The 23074-nt window shown below is 40.4% G+C and overlaps 1 protein-coding gene across 1 annotated transcript; it reads left to right on the top strand.

The window, feature by feature from the left end:
- The first annotated feature begins 2958 nt into the window (after positions 1-2958).
- Positions 2959-18106, top strand: LOC120425130 (succinate--CoA ligase [ADP-forming] subunit beta, mitochondrial). The gene is made up of 8 exons (XM_039589565.2): positions 2959-3166; positions 3987-4078; positions 11109-11261; positions 11324-11486; positions 11551-11679; positions 11736-11871; positions 16459-16883; positions 16953-18106. Exons 1-8 carry the CDS (start codon positions 3101-3103, stop codon positions 17127-17129), a joined length of 1341 nt encoding a protein of 446 aa, XP_039445499.1. The 5' UTR covers positions 2959-3100; the 3' UTR covers positions 17130-18106.
- Positions 18107-23074: the final 4968 nt, after the last annotated feature.

The following is a 23074-nucleotide window of genomic DNA, read 5'->3' as shown; positions in this document are numbered from 1 at the left end:
TGTCATTTACCCGAAAATCATTTCCCCGAACAATCCATTTCCATCCATTTTAATCCTGAGATTTTCAATCAAAACCGAAAAATGTTGTCTCGTGCTAACTTGACAAACCCGGAAAATTGATGTAAGGGCGCCAATTGGCCAATGGGATTCCAGGTCAGAAAGCGTTTGACACAAGTAAGATCTCGACTACTGTAAACATTTGTAAGGGACTATGCAAAAACCACGTAGACACTATTTTGGAACCCCCCTCCCCCCCCCCCCCTCTTGGACATTTTCCATACAAAAAAAACTTTTGTAAGAGACAATCGCCATAGCCCACCCCCCCCAAGTTTCCACGTGGTTTATGGATGGTCCCTAATTATAACTCTAGACCTCGGCAACCAAATTCAACCAAAGTTCAGGACAAAGCACAGAATGGTCAACCAAACAAACCAAACAGTCCAGAATCCTTATCACGTGGATACCGTTTTGGAAAATTTTCCTTTGCTGATAATTGCCCATACAAAAAAAATCTCTTTAATGGAACATGGATGATCTCAATACCCCGCTCTCTTTAAGAGTCCGCGTGGTTTATGAATGGCCTTACGGTTATTTTTTTTATATTTGAAAACACACGTAGGAGAATTTAATATTAAGGTCATACTTTTGTAAAAATATTCATAAAAAACAATTTAGTTTATATCTAGCTTGATATATAAGGCTTTCTAGTCAGAAATTTACCAACACATTCAAAGTATGTTTACATGACAGCTGGACGTTTGTTTGCATCAGGTTTCCTATCTCTTTCTAGCAAAAGTTTTTTGTCAGGCGACTTCTAGGTAGCTGTTTTTTTTTTGGACTGACTGCTCGATATGTCAGCCAATCGAGAAATTAAAAAGAGAGATGTGAGCCGGTAACATGGAGTTAAACTTTCGCAGCTTTCATGGAAACCTCGATGGAAACCTTCACAACAGCTTGACAGAAAGTTTGACTCCATGTTGCACTTTTAATTTCTCGATATACTTCGCAGGGCTGTGACAACTATAGCTAGATCATTGTTTGCATCAGGACAATGTGACGAGGAGTTCGTTATTTTTGAGTTAAATTATATTTTTTTCACTGGGCCTAGAAAGCCTTATTCGGGAAAATTGAATTTGCGGGTAACCATTCGGGTATATGTAAATTCGGGAAAACGACAGTTCGGTAAAATGGCCGTTCAGGTAAATGACATTCGGGGATATGGAATTTTCGGGAAAATGATTTTCGGGGAAGTGGCACTTTTGGGGAAATAATTTTTGGGGATGTGGAATTTTCGGGGAAATGATTTTCGGGGATATGGGATTCGGGAAAGTGGGATTCGGGGATAAGGGAAAAAAACCATTTATTTAAAAATACAAAGTTTCAAAATTTAAATTTGAAATTAATTAAATTAAGTTAAATTTTTAAAAAATACCCAAAAATTGTCAACACATATTAACCGTGTACGTAGCGTAATTTCCAACCTCCCCCCGCCACCTGCACCCGAAATGACATTTCGACGCCAACATTTCAAAAAGCATCATGTACAAACCATGCGTTTTGAGAAAAACGCATTTGAATGTTGAGCATCCATTTTCAATTCCCATTTTAATATAAAAGCAAAATAAGATGTTCTAATGATAACAAACGATGAAAAACGTTGCTTTTATTGATACTTGATCATCCAAATTCAATAAAACACTATTTCCGTAATTTTATATGAGAAAAACAAACATAACTTCTCTTGAAATCACCAACGTCTATATCACCCTGCTGTCATTGAGGGGGACGCTTTGTTATGATTCGTTTTTCTTCGCCGAATGTACATGGCGCTATGTTCATGTTGCTTTTTTTTCGTCACGAGGTTCATGTAGTCTTTTGTTTGACAGTTTGACAGGGCTATATAAACAGGCACTGCTGATGCCAGAGATTTTGTTTATGTTACTTTATTTCAAATCAAGTTTCAAATCATGATTAAACAGACTTTACTGAAGTAACTTTTGCTCATTTTTGGTGGAGAGGTAGCTTATTAGTAGTACTTTCAGAATATGCAATAACCCAGAAAGTGTCAAAATGTACATGATGCCTTTTGAAATGTTACCGTCGATTTTTCTGAATATAATGAACCTTTTTACAACCACAAAGAGTTTAAAATGGATTTTTAAATCAATTTTGAAAAATTAACCTCGCTGTCCTTCTTGACAGAAAAGCTCCTACTTGACAGCTCGTTCCAATGGGACCATAGTTGATCCATCGAAAAAATGTTGTTCTTGTTTGAATCCGATTGATGCAAACGTTCTTTAGGGCGGGGCGTGTCGATTCAAGCTGAGGTACCTCGCGCATGGCTAGCCTGCGTAGAAATGGGTCACCGAAGCTCGACAGAGCTGACACCGTCCAAATGCCTATGCGAGTTATTTGCATGTACAGAATACAAAATCTAAAATACATGGAAACAACCGAGGAAACAACTCAATTTGTAAGAAGCGACCGCGTGGTCCCGTTTGGTTGGTCGCTTTAAAAGTTTCTAGAATTCAGATGATTAAACTGATTTTTTTTTCACAACTTATTTTTATTAGGTCCTTTTAGGAGCTGTAACCAATTAAACTGATTTTATGGCCTCAAAAATTTTTAAAACTTAAAAATCAGGATATTGACAATACAACTTTTAATGATTGATCAACTAATTATGGACCCCCCCATTTGAAAGAGCTGTCAAGTAAAATACTGTCTGTCAAGAAGGTCACGAAAGATTAAATTTTTCAAAATTAATTTCAAAATACATTTTGATGAAATTATTTTTAGAAAATTACCCAAAAATTGAGAGCACAAAATAACCGTGTACGTAGCGTAATTTCCCGCTGCTCCCACGCCACCTGCACCCGAAATGACATTTGCGCAAAACGTCAACGGTCGATTCGCTTTTGCTTCTCTCGTTCGTTGGCGAATCTTGTGTGTGGTTGCATCCGCTCATCCAAATTCTTCGAAAAGTAAAATCAGTCATTCAAGAGAATCTCTAACTAGTGCTTGTGGTAAAGGTGGAACGGTCAGTCTCTGTTCAGTGGTTTCAGTGTGCGGCTAGAGCAAATCAGTGAGCAGCAGCAAAATGGCGTCAATACTGCGAAAATCCAGCCTGGTTCTGGCGGAACTCGCTGCCAAATCATCACCTCGGGTAGGTTTTCCACCATCGAGATCGGCTGGCTCGTGGTGCGCACGTGATCGCTGCAACGTCCCCAGCAAGGTCACTGCTGCACGGCTGGTGAAAGGCGTTGGTTTCTTCCATCGGATTCCGTCCAGAAATGGGGGGTCTTTATGTAACACACCGTGTCGTCGTCGTCGTCATCGACTCTCTCTCGGCAGCAGCTGAGGACACAAAAAGCTCTCTGGGAGGAAATTGTCTTTCTCCGACTGTGGCGGTCTCTAAAATTAAATTTTAGACCGATTCTCTGCGCGGCTCCTGCTTCTCACGGCGAGCCTCCACCCCCTGCGGATCTGTAAACAAAACAAATCAGCTGTTCCTCCAACTGGTTTGGCTGGCTGGTTGTAACAGGTCTTCGCAGCTATTCAAGGCCCTTCCCCAGCTGAACTAATGCGTCCAGAGATAAGCAAACGGCGTCGACCTGCCTGCCCTCCGCAAACAAGCTGAAACTCTTCAAACTAGTTCATCGATCCATGCCAAGAATCGGAACGAAACGAAAACTGACCCAGCCTCAGCAGTCAGGTGTGAACCGATTAGCACCGGAGCAAGAGAGTTTTGCAGCACGCAACTGGCGCGTGACGTTAGCGCAGACAACGACGACGACGACGTCACCCTCGTGTCATGTGGCAGAAAAACTTGAATTTTAAGCTTGTACGCGCGGGGATTACCGATGGAAGAGATAAAGCGATTGCGCGCGCGCGACCGCTGGCGGAACCCGTTTTATTGAATCGCGATGATTCATGCTTGCCGGAGTGATTAACATGTCGGGTTTTTTTTGCCGGATTTGTTCCAGGTTTTGGCGACCGCCGGACAGCGGCGGAATCTGAACGTGCAGGAGCACGTCTCGTACAGCTTCCTCAATGAGGCCGGCATTCCGACGCCAAAGTGAGTATTGTTTTGAAGACGAATGAGCGATTAAATTTGGGCCACGACAACAAACGTTGTAGTTGTTGGTCGAAATTTTGGGCAGACAAGGTTGACTGGTTCGGCGGAAAGGAAACGTGATTCGATGTTGTATATTCGCTCGTGTGACAAACGTGACTACGAAAAGATATCGTCCATTGTGACTAGAATAGACTGCCGCTATGATCCTGTGTGTTGACTTTTGGCTTGATCTTCTACCGTGCACTGTAATTATTCAATTAGTACTTTGTAGCACAAGTTGAAACATATCTCATTGATCAGTACAGTTTGTGCAATTTGGTACCCTTGTGTTTGCGGAAGCGCGGGCAGATGCCTATTGGTAACGGAGGATTCATGTAATGATTTGACGCCGTGAATTTTTTTGAAATATTCACTTGTAGTAGTTATCAGAAGATCTAGTTGGGATGGCACTCTGCTCTGGGATGGTAATTACAACTTTTAAATTTATTCTTTCTCTTATTAATTCTCTATATATACTAGCTCACTGATTTTGAAAAAGATAATATCGTTAGGGCCATAAACGAGTACCCCTCAGACGTAGAAAAATCCGTTGCCGGCTGCAAAAGTTCCTTAAACACCATGCACCCTTCTTTGGCAGCAGGGATGGAATAATCGCGAAAAAATCAATTTCGCTTGCGAACCTTTTTCACCCGCGAAAGAGAGAGGAGGCAAATCACGCAAAAGAAAATCGCTCCCGAAATTATCCAAGAAAATCAATCTGCTGATGATTTTTTGTGAATTTCCTTGTCAGCACTACTCAAAAATATTTATTTCACTTTGTTTACACACATTGCCCACCTACAAAATGTGACAGGTCATTTTTCGACGTGTGACGTTACACTTGCAAGTGTAGTAGTGAAAAAGATGTTCCGCCGAATAATCATGATGATGATTTTTTTAGATTATTTTTACCGATCTTTCGTGCGCGAGAGAGGAGAGCCATGCTCCATTCGGATTTTTTTCTGTTGATGAACATCCAAAGACTTTCTTTTGATGATGATTATTCCATCGCTGTTTGGCAGACTTAACTACTTAGCGATCCTTGAAATTTCTTAGCGAAATATAAAGTTCAAGTTCAATACGGAGCGTCGGATCGAGGTGCTCTTTGTTGCGTTGGGTTCGTATAAGCCCAAGGAAGGTTTATACGCTTACTAATTGACACTATGACCACTCTGGAACCGATTCCGGAGCATCGGAAAATTGTATGGAGAAAGTTACGTCAAATCATATTTTGATCACAGGAGGCTGAATAAGAAAAAAGGCGGTTTCAAAGTGTCGAAAGTGCGAAAAATTGCCGTTATTTCTGCTGATATCCAGTGGAGAAGGTGGTGGTCGCGGAAAAGGCGTCCTGACGGTGGTTTCCAGCGTGACTTCAGGAGCACATCTTCCTGGATTTTCCAAGCCTGTTGCAAAAAAATTAGCTGCTTTCCGGATTTCAACGTCAACGTTTCCTGGTAGCAACTCATCGGCGGATGGTGATCTTCATCCGGTGCGTTTCCTCGGACAACCATTGGGTCCGTCGGTGACGTGTTCAAACTCGGCGAAAATTCGTATCATCAACCATCTGGCTGTTCCAAGTTTGTCGACGGATCTCAAGTTAATCAAATCGGACCACTCCTGATACTGAAGATGAAGCTGGTATTGAAGATACATAATTTGGTGAGCCCGTTCTTGTTATAATACAAAAAAAAAACTTTCACTTATACGCTAACATTCACTCATTCCACTCAAGACTGACTACGCCAATTTCCACTAAATACGCGGTAGGGTGTTCCCTTGGTCGTTCGCTGTGAGTTGTGGATTGCCTGCTTCTCTAATGAAGGTTCGACTGGGGGGGCATGCTTATTAATTTCTCGTCGCTCCATACCCTCAGTGACGTGATGGGAACAAGGGCGTCTATGCAAAGTGTCCCTACACCCGCTACATATTTCCGGCGCTTGGGGAGGGAAGCGGGAAACCATTTTGTTCTATGCGCCGGTATTTGTAGCATTAAAATTCGTGCAAAAAAACTTATGCACGTGGGTGTACAGATTACGGAGTAAAAGATGATCGAATTGTTCACCTAGCGCTCACATGTGTTTCGGGACCAAGTTGCCTGCGGGTATGGGGATCATACATACATACATACATAGGAGGCTGAATAAGAAAAAAGGCAGAACGAAATTTGTCGGGTAAGGCTTGTTTAAGCATATTTTTTGGAATATCCGGCAGCGACATGGCTTCAAAATTATCAGTACCGAGAAGACAAGAAACGTGTCGAACTATTGAATATTAGGGATTGCCTCAAAAGGTAGAATCTCAGAAGGCAGAACTGAAGTTCTACGCATAATTGTCCCATGTCATTTTTGGACGATATTGACATTTTTAAGTTTAGTCTGATGTGTACTTTAAGAAAAACACATAAAATCTGGTACTTTGTTCGGAAACTCATTAAAAACAATACCAAGTCTGTTTGTCCCATCGTTAAACTTCTACGCATAATTGTCCCATCAAGTATTTTCTTACACGGAATCATTAGTTTTACGAAGCATAATGTCTTGTTTTCCTGTTGTATAGCAAGAGAATCACAAATAAGGGTGATAAACTGCTAACTGGGGCGATTAGGGATACATAGGGCGAATAGGAACCCACGGGACAATTATGCGTAGGAACACAAAAAACGGTCGACAAATTTCAATCACGTTTTTCTCAGTTGCACTTTTTTTAACATGGGACAATTATGCGAAGATCCTTCTTGACAGCTCGTTTCGAAGGGGAGTTGATCGATCGAAAAAATGTTGTCCTGTAAATTTTTTTTGCATTAAAATGAAAAAAAAAGTTATCAGCAACGGTTTTTAATCGTGTTATTTACCGTTGTACATAAAAATTTAACATAGGGCTTTAAAACCCAATTAAAGCAATTCAAAAGTGCTTCAAAGTTGTTGTTTATTGAGTTATGGTGTAGATAACCGGAATTTCATCATTCGTCACCAAGTACTTAAATGAATTCAAATACTTACAATTTATTTTTTTGGAGCGAACTTCACAATAAATAGAAACTTAAACAAAATAGTTAGCAGCAATGCTAGAAAGTTATGCCTTCTTCATTTCAAACCAATTTTTTGTTACATAACTTTGGTTTATAATAATAGCAAACCGCGCCCCAAAAAGGCGGTTGTAGTGTTATTTTTTGCTGTTTAATTGAGTTATTGTGCACTACAGTCATTCCACATTTTTGGAACACCCCTAAATTCGGAACACTTTTGTGGTATTTTTTCATGGAATGCAAAATGCATCTTTTCTTTGGATCCAACTATTTTTCTTTTCTTTCTTTTTTGCATTTAAAGATTTCTGTTTATCAAGAACATTAAACATCTCTCCATATTGTCTGTTCCATAACAGTGGGATGTTATTATGCCTCACACAATTCTGGAAACATTGGGGTATCTGAAAACTGTTCCAAATGTTAGGGATTAATGCAATCAAATCAAATTATTCGCTCTACAGCATTGCCTTGGTGTTCTAGATTGCGAGATTCCTACTCGAAACTAGGTGTCCGAAGGCTTGATTGATTGTTGAGGCAATTGCAAACCTCCTTTTACACCTTAGCAGCTTCCATCCACCCCGGGATTCGAATTGACGACCTTTGGGACAACATTTACTTCCCCGTCCGACGGAAGGAGTGATCAGACAAACCTCGTCTCGAAAAATGCCACCGGGACCTTCTGGGATCGAACCCAGGCCGACTGGGTGAGAGGCAACCAAACCCTACATCACGGGCCCCATTAATGCACCCACAGGAAAAATACATCTCAAAATCTGTCATAGTGGATTTGCTGCAAAAAATGTTACCTTTTGTAACAGATTTTGCAGCAAGCTCGTATATCAATTTTGCCCGCGTGTAAACACGTCAGCGATCTGCAGTCCTCACCAACACCCATATCTTCTGACCCGTCCTCAAGCAACTGGTCAGAAAGAAGAATATGTTTGCGCTCTGTCCTACTCATGTCATCAAGCCAAAGGGCAATTCACTTCTGATACTGCACCAATATGAAGCCAATATTGGAGTCGATACGGTATGCAACCTAGGAATACTGCGCGAGTATTATGCGCGTATGATATATACCCTGATATTTGGGTAGACATAACCTCATATGCGACGAATATGAGGTCCATATCGTCAATACGGTATGCAGACAATGAGAATATTATGTGCGTATGATACGCGTATGCAGTATACTCGAGGTGATTAACCCCTAGCATCAAGCGTTCCATAGGGACGTGGCGCTACATCGTGCTGCCATCTGTTTTTTTTAAGTGCAAGAGTGGAAAAGTGCTGAGTCATCGTCTAAAAATAAACGGCGTCCTATCTCGCCCAGCAAAATTAAGTCGATAAAGTAGTCGGTTTCGATGAGAAAAAGTGGAAAACGTGGTCTAAAAATAGCGACGCCATCCCCCTATGGCGCGGTGGTAGCGTATCGGATCATCAATCAAAAAGTTGATGGTTCAATTCTCGTTCCATTAAGATTTTTTTCTACAATACAATCAAACAGACGTGTGGCAAATGGGCAGTATTCATGATTGCTGAGAGTCGCAGGACTCTCGCCTTTTGCTATTAGTAAGTATCCAGCAAAGCAAAGGGTATAGCATGCATTTGATACTGTCAACTCCCATTCGGCTGTGTTCTCGTCGCTGTCATGTTGTAAACTGGAGCCGAGGGAGGTCCTGTTGTGAATTCTAGTTGGAGGTGGTCCGAAGATCATTGATGAAGGTAGAATTCGCCATCACCCAAGACACGAAGGCACGAAGGATAGACCATGTCTTGGGGGGTGAAAGGATGATAGGATTTAGTGATAATACCACAGTTTAATATTTGTCTTTCTCTCTTATTTCAGACAAAAAATCTGGTCCGAGTCCAAGGTGTTGCAGAAATCTTCCACTATACAGAATGGGGTCTACCTTCTATCATTTCCTGTATTTTGAAAAAGGTGATGTCTTGAATGTGGACATATAGTTTATCACATTTACTCCATACGGTGTGAACGTGACATGCTGTATGTTTGCTCTTGGTGCATTGGCTATTTTCAAAAACAAGCTCGATTTTTCCTGTTCTTTTAAGATAAAATTTAGTAAAATCTATCCATCTATTTATTTTGCTATTGCTATAACTTGTCTCTTACCCCATAAACTTTAACTACTCAATTATTCTAACTTGGAATCGCAATACATCATTGTAGAAATGTAACTGCTGAAAAAAATTGGTAAGAAATTTGGGCATAACTGTTATTAATATGATTGTACTTATCCCATTTTTTCTCTTTTTCTTTTTCATGTACCTTGCGAGCATACGATGACCGAAAAAGTCATTGTATCAGCCAACAGTGTGTATTTCACAGTGAAAAGATAATCATGTCCAAAATTAAAGTAGACAAAGCAACAAAACAGAACAAGTATTTTTATAAGTGCGTGAATAACAATCGTTGAAGCTCAATAAAATGTGAGAACAATATCGCGTCGTGGTTAAGTGATAACAAGGTGAAGAAAGTAGACGACGATTCCGCATGAAGGATATAGTGGAAATTCTGCGTTAATTGTACAATGGATGAAGGTTTGAGGTTGACACTATCAAAAGGAAATGGTAAGATGCAATAGTAATATTGCTAGGTTTGATAATGTCAAAAGGTAAGATCAAGGAATAAGGATTATATGAACCTATATTGTCATAACTATTGTATTCACTGAAAATTCTATCCACTTTCTACCCCCAATGTGTCCTGCACTGGGGGTGCCTGGGGTAACTTCGAGTTGACCTGGGCCGCCCGAGGAATTATGTCGTAGGTGGTTCGTGTACTTCTCACTCACCTCTCCTCGCGGCAAGGTTTTCCGTAGGTCTACACTCGAACATGCAACATGGGACAGCATGAATCTTCAGCTGAAGCCGGACGAATGTATTCCGAAATTACAGAATTACAGAATTACAGAATTACAATACAATCAAACAGACGTCGGTCGGTAATGTCGATAATTTTCGGTAAAGGGCACTCCCCTATGCCGCAAAAAATGCATGAGAACAATTTTAATGCAGATTCTGATATACTTTCATGAAAATTTGCAGCAGAATGGTGCGACCACCGTTTGGATGTGTATTTCGTTTTCAATGATTTTTCATTCTGTCTAACAACTGCGCGTATTTTTGCTTTTCACTATTCCGTGTCTTGTCTTGTATGTCAACTTCAAGACGAGCACCATCTTTACGTAAGTATTTCTATCCGGTATTTTTAAACCTGTCAAGCCCCCATGCAAGTTGGAATTGCCAGAGAGACACTTGACTCCCAATTGCGTCAGCGTGAGAATAGATTACAATTCAATGAATACCGAAATGACCTTTTCGAGACATTTTGTGATCTTTAAAAAAATGCGTAAATTTGAACAAGTCCAGCAATTTGCAACTTTACGGTCTAGTTTTTGATCACGACCCTCTCCAACCTGTTAGCATCTTTGAGATGCTAACCAGCTCAATAAAAAACAACAACCGAGGCGCGTTCATCCCGGTACTAATTGTACAAAGTGGTGAACCAAACAAACAAGCGTCGCGTGATCAAAGTCCACGCGCCACTCTGAACTGATAGCATGTTGCGCCGTTGCGGATGGGTGATGGTTTCCTTCTCGTTCGCAGTGACTGTCGCTTTGTACTGATAAAAGGAAGTCAGCATGATGAAAAAATCGTTGTTGTTTACGTACCCTTTTGGACTGACCGGTGGCGCGCGAGATTATTCCGGGAATTATCGACTACACTCTGGATGGAGGCGATGTCACCTTTTGGTCTACGAGGTTGATTGAATGCACTAATACAGCTGCCATAACTAGTGGGATGTTCGGTTAGACATTAAAAAGTAAATAGTATAATCAGCAGCGACCTCAATTGCACAATCCCCCGACTCAGATTGAATCTAGAGTTAACCATAACCGATCGTTCACCTGAAGGAACTAACTTCAACGTTTCCCGTTACAGGTTCGGTGTGGCCACTTCCGGTCAGGAAGCGGAAAAGATCGCCAAAGAACTGAACACGAAGAACTTGGTGCTGAAGGCGCAGGTTCTGGCTGGTGGACGCGGCAAGGGAACCTTCAAGAATGGCCTCAAGGGTGGCGTGCGAGTGGTGTTCTCGTAAGTTTTGATCTCCTTCTTGTAGCATGAACTTAGTGTTTTGACCTTCATAATCTTTGTAGACCCAAGGAGGCCCAAGCTATTGGTGGCAAAATGATCAACCAGCTGCTGGTCACCAAGCAGACCGGTGCCGCTGGACGGATCTGCAACTCGGTGATGGTGGCCGAGCGCAAGTTCCCCCGTCGTGAGTTCTACTTTGCCGTGATGATGGAGCGTGCGTTCAACGTGAGTGATTTCCAGGTCTAGAATTGAAGTTCATGATCATTAATCGATTCCCCGATTTCTGCAGGGTCCCGTCCTGATCGCGTCTTCGCAGGGTGGTGTCAACATTGAGGAAGTGGCCGCCGAAAACCCGGACGCCATTGTCTACGAACCCATCGACATCAAAGCCGGTCTGCAGAAGAACCAGGCCTTGGCCGTAAGTTGAACTTAACCAATACAACAGTTTGCCGATTTGACCAATCCTCATTTTAGATCGCCAAGAAGGTTGGTCTGGAAGACCACGCCGAAGAAACGGCCAAAATGCTGCTCAACATGTACGACCTGTTCGTCAAGAAGGATGCCCTGCTGATTGAGATTAACCCGTACGCCGAGGACGCCGGAGAAACCTGTAAGTGCAACTACCTTTTTGTCCAACTTGTTTCGGGTAATAAACCAAGTAGAGAGAGAGAGATCATTTTAGAATCAAACATTAACCAATTGGAACCCTACGATTGGTGACAACTGACTACAAAATTAATTCTTTTCTTCTCTTCTTCATGCACCATGTAAAATCATACCAAAAACAAAAAATCTACATCTACACAAAAAAACACACGTAACTATGCTCATCTGTGGGTTGTTTGACCAATCACCAAATCACAAACAACACCAACCATCGCAACACCACCACCCCCTCAACACTTGTGTGATGTGGCACGTTGATGATTTTTGCACCCTCCTCACAAATCACATTACAAAACATGCACGAATTGGTTTAAAATCGAAAAATCAAATCAAGCAGCGTCAGAGTGTAAGTATCTTTTGGCATTTTCAAAAAAAAAAAAAAATACGAGCTGCTTAAAGTTCTGCGTTGCTTAAAACTGCTTCTTTTCTCGGCATGTCTTTCACATTACACTTTTGCACACATTGGCTTTTGTTAAGTTGATCGTTTCATCGGTGGAGGAAGAACAATTTAGAGTTTAAGTGCATGCTACGAACCAAGTGTGGACTAAATTTGTAAGATAAAAGGGGAGAAAAACTACCAGAAGAATGGATGGATGGTGTTGTGTGTCCCATCTACAAGAAGGGCGATGAGCTGGACTGCGGCAACTATCGCGGCATCACACTTATCAACGCGGCCTATAAAATCCTCTCCCAGATCCTGTGCCGTCTGTTGACACCGTACGCACGGAGGTTCGTGAGTACAACGTGCCCACACATCACATCTTCATCGATTTCAAGGCAGCGTACGATACAGTCGACCGCGAACAGCTATGGCAGATCATGCACGAGAACGGATTTCCGGACAAACTGGCTCGGCTGATCAAGGCTACCTTGGATCGTGTGATGTGTCACGTGCGAGTGGCAGGGGAGCTAGCGGACCCCTTCCAATCGGGTTGGGGTTACGACAAGGTGACGGCTTATCCAATGCACTGTTTAACATCGAACTTGAGGGAGTTGTGCGAAGAGCGGGTATGGACACGAGAGGCACGATATGCAACAGGACAGTCCAACTACTTGCTTATGCGGACGACAACGATATTATAGCGATAGACCTAGGTACGGTGAAAATGGTTTACACCGCCTTGAAAACGCAGACAAGACGGATTAGATTGACCATGAATACGACAAAAACAAAGAAAGAAACATGAGGGAGGGGCTCAAAGGACGTTGGCCCCCCAAGACTCACCCCTCACAGCTATGGATGACGATGTGCTGGAGGAGGTGAGCGAGTTCCTGTACTTGGGATCGCTGGTAACGACCGACAACGACACCAGCTTAGAGATCCGGACTCGTATCCACTCTGCCTACTTCGAATTACCGGAACACCTTGAAATCTGAACGAGTTCATCGCGCCAAGAAGATGACCCTGTACAAGACACTGATTAGCTGCGGCAAGAGGACGAACGAGCCTTTGAAGTTTTATAATGGAAGGTGCTACGGTGGAGTACGTACAGCTCAGAACGAGTGACGAAGGCGCATGAACCACGAACTGCACTCGCTACTGGGAGAACCGACCATCAGGGATGGTATTTTCTCGTTTCCTCGCCGATGGCGAGGGCTTTCAGATATCGTCCCTCGCTCAAATCATCAAATTTTCGGCGTTCTCCCAAAACTGCATCAAGAGAGCGAAGCGAAAACGACGCCGATGAAATAGCGAGCAACGAACAAACCGATGCGTAAGACGGAAAAAAATCTCTCACACAGCCAGTCCCCTCGCTCAAAAAGCAAGAGAAAGAGCAATTGTGAAATTCTCTCGCCCGTTAGGGCATCTCCACCGCTGGGGTGCAAATCAAATTTGCACCCGGCTCATGAATACCTCAAATTTGCCACCTTGAAAAAACTCCGTCATCCCCACCGCTAGGATAGCAAATTTGCCACCGAAACAAGCCCACCGCGGGAACAAATATGGGTTTTTATCATTTTTTGCTCTCGTTTACCTTCAAAATCAATAATTATGTGTTGATTCATGCCTAGAAATGCTAAAAGTTTATAAAACATCTTAATCCTTTTGAAAATTTAAAAGAATTTCCATTTTTGAAAATGTTGAAAGTTCAACCATTTGCTACCCGCTTTGATTTGCACTAAATTTGCTCTCGGGTTTGCCACCGAGTCTCCCACCGCGCGTAGCAAAGCAGGTACCAAATTTGATCTCAAGTTCATCTGTAGAAGAAAAATATGTGTCGTTACCTGTCGGGTACTCATTTTCTGATACCCGACAAGTACCGGCAAGCCGGGAGCAAAGTTTTGAATACGTGTTTTGGAGATTTTTGGATGTCTGCTCTGGTTGGTGAGAGCAAACATGAACAAAAATTCAAAAAATCTGAAATTCAAAAATCCCAGAATTCAAAAAAAAATATTTTTTTTAATTTTTAATTTTTTTTTTAATTTTTAATTTTTTTTAAATCTTGAAATTTTTGAAATTTTTTAAATTTTTGAAATTTTTAAAATTTTTAAAATTTTTAAAATTTTTAAAATTTTTGAAATTTTTGAAATTTTTGAAATCTTTAAAATTTTTGAAATTTTTTAAATTTTTGAATTTTCTGAAATTTTTGAAATTTTTAAATTTTTTGAAATTTTTGAAATTTTTAAAATAAATTTAATTTTTTTAAATTTTTTAATTTTTTTATTTTTTTTTATATTTTTTATTTTTTTTTATTTTTTAATTTTTTTTAAATTTTTTTCCGTGCTGGATTTGAACTTTTATAGTTTGATTCGATTTTTCCGTGCATAATTAATTTGATGCGGTAGCAAACAGGCTGAAAAGCGGGTAGCAAAGTGAAATCTCGAAGAACTGAGAGCAAATTTGCTACCGCGACAGGTACCGCGGTGGGGTTGACGTCGGGTGCAAATTTGATTTGCTTCGATGTTTGCTACCCGCGCTGGAGATGCACTTAGCCCTGTAGAAATGAGTTCATTTTTGTGCGTGAGCTCCAGTGTATGTATACAGCAATTTCGTGTGCGTGTCTCTCCGGTTGGAACGATAGTTCCATCGGAGCCAGCGATAGGGTATTTCTCGTCGATGTGATGGGCTTTCGATATTCGCGATAGCAAACCGACCATCACTCGGCTGCGAAAGAGAAGAGAAATTTGAAGAGACGAGGAACGCACCGAAATATGCATCAATGATAGTGCGATGGTGATGGTTTACCTACCCTGTCGACCATCGTCACCCTGCAGCCCAAACCGAGCAACGTGGAACAACCTTCTTGGTACAGCGTATGATGTTCTAAGTTGATTGGTATGATTGGTATGGTAAAGGTCGAGTTACAGACATGACTAGAAACACAAAGTAGAGCAACGCGTTACTAAGTGCTAAGTATGCCATGATCCCTTAGGATTATGGTATAAGAGGCGGCTATCATGATCTTGTCAATTGTCAATCTTGTTTAGACCTGAACAGATATTCTTATTCCAAACCTAAAAATAGGCGACGATATAATTACAAGACTACGCAAAAATGATGTCTTCGGAGTTCAAAGCAAAATATTTGACGATTTTGAAGTCTATGCTGAGAACGACAAATATTGAGCCAAATATGTGGTGATCGAGTGCAAAATACATGTGCAACGTGTTTTTGGACGATCTACAATGCCAGTCGCATGCTTTAAGATGATCATTTTCCTGTTTTTTGAGAAAGTGATGGTCGCTCCAAAACCACGATGGCGTTCCAAGACCGAATGTGTACGTGTCTGCCCCAAAGACAATCACACGAAAGGAAAGAGCTGAACTAGCAAGCTTAGAACGTGGACGATCCGGCAAAAAACGACACCTTCCATCACATTTCCATTTATCCACTATGATCTTTATTAGGGGAGCGATGCTAGATATGCCATGATCACCCAGGATTAGGGTGTAAATGTTGATGTCTAAGAGAAATAAATCACACGCCAACAGGATCGCGATCGCAGCAAAGAAAGCAGCTGTTCCGGCAGAATGAGCTAAATTCTACGAAAAGGTTAATTGGTTCCGCTAAGATCACGCGTCACAAGCCAACATTGGTTGGGCCGTCGAAGGAACGCCCTCTTAACAGACATATACGAATGTAAGGTATTCGAAAGAGATCTGGACTTGTAGGCACGCTTGAAATGTGCTTACTTTAAGTAACATAAAACCCTGACTTTGATCGAGTGCAAGAGTGTGGCAAACGATCAACGATGGAGTACGGAGCTTATGACGAGTTGCGAAGCAGCTTGGACCACGAATTTGCATGCCAGCCTTTGCCATTCAGGCTAATTCCAGATTTATTCTGGAAAATGTAGTTTGAAACGAACTGATTGTAGTTATTTTAGTTTAAGTTCAAAACCTAACACTTTCACCACATTTCCCTCACACATTCCTTAGCATTCCGTAGCACATTGTGTTTGTCCTTCGCAAAAAAGTGTTTGTTCCGTTTTGGTGTTGGAATTCTGCCGAATGTTGCGCGCTTCGCTTGCAGTCTCCCTCGTTATCCCAAAAGAACCAAGACTAATCTATACCCTCAAACTCCTTAAAGACTTCGCCCTGGACGCCAAGATGCGCTTCGATGACAACGCCGAGTTCCGGCAGAAGGAGCTGTTCGCCAAGCGCGATCTCAGCCAGGAGGACAAGAAGGAGGTGGAGGCGTCCAAGTTCGACCTGAACTACATCGCGCTGGATGGGTCGATCGGGTGCATGGTGAACGGCGCCGGGCTGGCGATGGCCACCATGGACATCATCAAGCTGCACGGCGGCGATCCGGCCAACTTCCTGGACGTGGGTGGCGGCGCCACGGTCAACGCGGTCCGCGAGGCGTTCAAAATCATCACCTCCGACCCGAAAGTGCACGCCATTCTAGTCAACATTTTCGGCGGTATCATGCGGTGCGACGTGATCGCCGAGGGTATCATCCAGGCGACGCGCGAGCTAAACATCAAGATGCCCATCATCGTGCGTCTGCAGGTAAGACTCCTCTTGGGGACCGTAGATTAGGAAGAGATCTTGAACTCAACATTTGCTCGATCCACACAGGGAACCAACGTGAACGAGGCCAAGGAGCTGATCAAAAAGTCGAAGCTGCGCATCCTGCCCAAGGACGATCTGGACGAGGCCGCCATGCTGTCGGTTCACCTGGCACAGATTGTGCACCTGGCCCGCGAGGCCCATCTGGACGTGAGCTTCGAGCTGCCCGAGAGCTACATTCACTAAATTTGTTCATTTCTGGACACCGCAAACAAATAACAAATGTTCGGGTCGCTTCCGAAATTCATCATCCTTATTTCATTATTACGCTCCCCTTTCGAATTAGTAGCGCTTCGGTTCAAAAGTAGTAAGCGAAAAGAAATTTTTGTCAAAAACGCGCTGAAAAACTAGCAGAACAACCTTTGAAAACAGTTCAATTCTATCTCAAATTTAGTTACGCGTACATCCTAATTTATTTAAGACAGGCTAAGTGACGTTGATTTGTTGAGTTCTTTATAGCTATTCGAGATTACCCTTTTTAGTACGGACGCGTGGACATTAAACAAACTAGCAAACTTAAACGAGCCTCACAAGCCCGAAAGCAAATATTAACGAAACTAACTAAGCAAAATACACCACCACAATCTTACAGAACTTGGACATGAATGTTTAATCTATTGCACCCTGCACAGACAAGCTTAAGCAACTGCACCGTATAAAGAAGAAGCACAACATCAAAAAATGATAAAGACAACAAGAGCACCGTATCTTATCCGTTTTAGCTAATAACCCTTTCGCGAAACCAGTCACCGCCTATTGGTCGACAGCATACTCTGTAAGTCAAAACTCTACTAGCCAATGCACTACCCTGCGCTAGGTAAATTTTGTTTTTCTACTACAATTGTGAGTGTGAGTGCAATGATTTAGTTTTTCGGTTTCCAAATTAAACTGCTGTTTCTTCGAGTGAAAAAAAATGCGAAAAGAATTGCTAGCCTTAAAATGCCCCGCTGTTGGAGGACGGAAAAAATAAAGAACGAAAGAACAGGTTTACCCAAGGAACACAATGGTGCGATGAATTGGACTTGCTAATACTACACACAAACACACTATCGTAACGAGCGCGCGTATGTTTACACGTGTTTTTTAGAATATTTGTATATTTATTTAAAACTGAGCCAATGTCATGTTGTTATGGTAAGACGAATAAAGTAAACCAAACATTACACGGAAAAGAATTCATTTTTGCTTTCGAAATCCTCCCAAAGTTAGTTGGTTTTTATTGCGGAAAAAAGCCTTCCTCTATTGCGGACGTCAGAATCGAGTACCTACTTTAATTTCCTCATAGTGGCCATTGTATTTGATGAGTACGAAGTTGTTTCTACTTACCTTGCGTCTGCATATCATTCAGCTTTCATCATCTCCAGGAAAAATTGGTTAACGCCATTAGAGCTGGATATAACGTTCTTTTTGAAGACATTCGTTATCGTTAAGCATTTTTTCAAAACTGCTTAATACTGTTCAAGTTTTTTTTAAAGCGAAGTCTCCACCAGCAAAATTCCTGGTCTTGTTTTTGGTTCTATCGCTGATAGGGGAAATCTACCCTTTCCAATCAAACACCTATCTTCGTCATATGGAGAGTTTGATGCTCGATTAAAGCTCCAAAAATACTATTTGGGCTATAAACTTACCAGCAACAGCACCGCCTCGAGTAAGCACGCAAATGTATGCCACTTACTGGCCAAAAAGATCACATTTAATGCACTTTTGATCATAATTTGTATTTTGCGAGACCACTTCTCATCATTTTGTTGGCACACACAGTGACACACACGAGAATCCCTCAAACGCTTAATGAATATCGCCAAAATTACCTTTTCACTTTCGCTTACTTTTTCATGGCGCTTAAGATATGAAATTGCTTCCAACTACCGGCAACATGTTCTTTTGATCATTAGTAAGGCACTCACTTGAAGAATAATCCCGAAAAATGTAATAAATTAGCAAGCGCCATCAAAAAAACAAACGCGTCAAGTCGTTTGACGTTTCAATTTTCACTTTGCATTCCAACCGAAGGCTGAAGAAAACCGAGCGAGAGACGAAGGCAAAAAAGAACAAAGGCTGGCCGTCAACACCACCAGCAGCACAGCCAGCGATGCCAGGAAACTTTCCCTATAAATGCCACTTTTCGTGAGTGTTCGTTTGAACTGTCAGCGCAAATGGCAACACTCGACAGAGTGTTGGAAGAAAAAAGAACTAAGCCGATATTAGAAAAATGGGCGTGGCCCAATGCATTCGCCTCGATTAGAATACCCTTGGGAAGTTTTTTTTGTTAAATGCTTGGTAAAGAAATAGAATAACTTTTAGTGAAAGTGAAAATAAACAGAAATGTTCACAAAAACTTGCTCTACTCGTTGGTGTACTTGGTTTTAGTAAAATTCAAGGGAGACTCTAGATTATCCAGCATCATTCAAACACGACCGCTTATTAGGATTAAAATGGGTAGATTTCCCCTACGTGATGACGGTATGCTAAATCTGGAGTTTTCCCATGGATATAGAAGCTGAATTGATTCCACAATGCACTTCAGAGTCGACTGCTGTCGTTTCGAAACTCATAGCTGGAACTCACATGTTTCACTTCTCCATTGCCTTCTTTAACTGCCGCAGAATTGATACTGTTGGTTAGGCAGCACATTGTGGAACCCTTGGTGGAACCTCAGGTTTCTTCTCTCGGTTTATAATCAATTTAGATCTGAAATTTTTAGAATTATGAATCCATTGTCGAGCACAATTCTAATCCGACCATGCCTTGTACTTCGTACAGCTGATTCATTCTGCATACGTGCGGCGGTAGATGCTTCTAAGAAATCACGTGGTGAGTTGTGAATGTTTTTACAACAGGAATCATTCCTTTCTCGTGGGTTCTTATCGGTCCAAGCTTTGCCAATTAATGTTTTATCCAACGGTTATTTTAGTCATTGCCAGCCGACTTTTCTACCGAAGTCCGCTTGTGTTGATGCACTGTTAGCCGCTGTACGTTGATGGCTAGTATTGAGATCAGAAGGAAAGGGGTCAAGAAACAGCTTTACGAACAGCAGAACAAAGGAGTGGGAGCGTTTTCTTTGGGCTTTTCTTCACCCTCTCTGGCTTGCTTTCGCTGCCGCTGCTGCCCATTTGCAATTTTTCTTGACCGATTCCTTCCGAAGTGCATACACCGCTTGAACACAGGGTGGCCACCAGATTTCGATTTTCAATTTTCCGGGTTTTTCCCGGTTTTCTCCCGAGACCAGAAGGAATTTTCCGGAATGTTTTAAAACCAAATTACAATGTTTTTAAGGCTAACGTTAGTATCAGTTAGTATTACTTTGAACGCATACATTTAGTTCAAAATTTGAATTCCTCAAGGAAGCTTTCAAATCTTGAGTAAAAAGTAACTAAGTTGTAAACTGTGCCGTTTTTATCTTTTTTCTAATCCAAACCTCTAATTTCCATAATGATTGGGATTTTTCATCATCATGCAAAATCTACAATTTATTATTTTGTTGAAAAGATTTGCAAAAATACATTGTTATCATCATTTATGTAAATGCTCGTTAATTATCTTTGAAAACAAATGTTTTGTGAATTCAAACGATTCTTCCAAGAATTATCAGTTTCTGTGAATAATTTTTTTTGGCTAAAATTATGTGAGTACTTTCTTTTTAACCAAAAAAGTCTTTTTGCATCATTAGTCCAAACAAAAATTTATACACTTTGGCAGCAGTGCAGGAAAAGTGCCATACAAATGTAAAAAAATCGGTACCTTGAAACTTTTTTTTATCGATTTAGTATCTTCGGTAAGTTTGTTTGTATTGATGGGATAAATTTTCGAAAATAATTTTAATTAATAAACTTTCTAAAAACCCAAAACACAAAATTGTAAAAAAAATTGAAAGATACCTTGCTGCGATTTTTTTAAAAGCATATAAGGCTAGTACAAATTTTATTTAAAGTTTTTCAGTTTTCTTTATAAAGCTTCAAAATAAAATGTTGTACCCTGTTTTTCTTTAAAACTGTTTACTGAAAATGCCTTTAATTTGGAGATATTAAAAATCAAATGGTTGAGAAAATTCTTTACTGCTTTCTTTTTTGAACATTTTTGATCCATTCTTTTGTTGCTGAGATACAGGTCAAGAAAAATATTTTAAAAGAATGTATTTTGTGTGACAATTTGAAAGATAAATCTTGATCTTTAAATTTAGAGAGATATTTACTGTTATGTTGTTTTCGTACCATGAGATCCATAATTTCCACTTACAAAAAAATCCTAATTTTAATTTTATGCAAAACTAATATTTTAGCAAAGAAAGGTCGAATTGAAAATATCCAAATCATGAAACATAAGATTTTTTTTAAATGGTAGTTGGCACAATTTACAAATTTGAAACAAATATTCGTAGAAAAAAAAATACAAAAAACTCAAAAACGGTGCACTTTACTTCAAATTCTTAAAATTTCTAAACGGATTCAAATTATAGATTTATCGCAATTCGCAATTTTCAGTGTATGAACGGGCCTTGACCAATCTTATGCACTAGGTTCCCGAAGAACACGCACTGCCCTTACACCTACATCTCACCCTTGCTCTGAGTCAGTACGAGCAAAACGCTAGAACACGCTTTGAGTGTTCGTGCCACTTTACTTCAAATTCTTAAAATTTCTAAACGAATGCAAATTATGGATTTATCATTCAAATATTTTTTAAACACTTTCTGATTGGTCAAAAACAATTCGCCGGTAATTCACTGCACCTTAAGTAGGGGAGATGGGGGTAAGACGGCCACCCTAAGGGAGAAGTCTAATAAAATTTCCACAACAGATTATTTTGATCTCAAATTACGTACATATTGTTCTACTACTAGTCCATTATAGAAATGACATAAATTAGTTGGTCTAAAAACCAATTTTCAATACTTTTCAGCAATTTAAAAAAAATAATTGAAATCGTATATATATGAAATACGCGGGGTAAGACGGCCACCCATGTGGGGTAAGACGGCCAGTGCTATAAATTAACTTAATAACTTTGCTAAATCCACCCAAACACCTACATGGTTGTTTCAAAAGACTTCTCTGAACATCATAACTATTTTGGTTGAAAAAAATCAGGTTTCAAATGTGAAGAAAAATGCTGCTTAAAAAATTTCATATTTTGGCTCAGTGAATTTCATATTATTGCGACCACATTTTATGAAAAACTATGAATTTTTACTACAAAACAAACACAATTTGATACAAAAACAAATTAGTTTGTGTATTTCGATTAGAATAAGTAAATCAAAATTATGTAAACAATATTAAATTAGCGATTTTTATGAAAAGTTTGATAGGATTTCATACTGTTCAATGAGTTTTGCTATATGACAGTAAAGAATGTTGTCGAAACGGTAGTTAACAGCATTTTGATTAAAAATGGATAGTTTTATTGAAAATGCTTTTCCATTATCTACAAATATGTCTTAATAGTCAAAAACCGTCAAAAATATAACCTATATCAAATAAAATCTACAAATTACGGGTGGCCGTCTTACCCCCGGAGGAGGTGGCCGTCTTGCCCCCAAATAAATTATTTTTTTAAACATTTTTTGTAAACAGTTCATCGCATTTTTTGAACTTTTTCGAGGGACATAATCTAGGGAAAACTTCAATTTAACATGAAAAAATATTTGTAGACAGGAAAACATATTGTTATTTAACAAAAATGCCTAAGTTGTAATTGATGAAAATTACATCCAGTTTCAAGAACAAAAATTATTTGTTTATTTTGAGCTATTTTTATACTATTTCAAACAATATTTCTGGCAAAGGTGACTCCATATGCATTATTTAGCATGAGTAACAGTATTGCTAAACATTTTAGTAATATTCATTAGTATACTTATTAAAACAGTGGGGTGGCCGTCTTACCCCGCCTGGCCGTTATACCCCCAGCTCCCCTATGGTTGTTAATTTTTTGCTTCAAATAAATTTGTTATTTTTTTTTTCTCTCACATATTTTGTTTGGGACCAATGTCCGCCATTACGGGGTTTGTCTTCCGGACCCCCTGAGACCGCTCGTACATGTGCCCCAGGTTGAGAACCGCTGATAGAGCAAACATTTTGCTTTATTAAAAAAAAACAATTTCTCCAAGTAAAAATATCATAGGATACTAC

This window comes from Culex pipiens, chromosome 2 (assembly GCF_016801865.2).
Source record: "Culex pipiens pallens isolate TS chromosome 2, TS_CPP_V2, whole genome shotgun sequence".
In the NCBI taxonomy this organism is placed as follows: Eukaryota; Metazoa; Arthropoda; class Insecta; order Diptera; family Culicidae; genus Culex; species Culex pipiens.
The sequence above is the reverse complement of the archived record's forward strand: the minus strand, read 5'-3'. Positions and strand labels throughout refer to the sequence as shown.

Excerpts from the sequence above, each read along its gene's own strand:
- LOC120425130 (XM_039589565.2), top strand. The coding sequence starts at position 3,101 with ATGGCGTCAATACTGCGAAAATCCAGCCTGGTTCTGGCGGAACTCGCT. Across the intron at positions 3,167-3,986 it reads CTGCCAAATCATCACCTCGG|GTTTTGGCGACCGCCGGACA; the intron begins GTAGGTTTTCCA and ends GATTTGTTCCAG. Across the intron at positions 16,884-16,952 it reads CCATCATCGTGCGTCTGCAG|GGAACCAACGTGAACGAGGC; the intron begins GTAAGACTCCTC and ends CGATCCACACAG.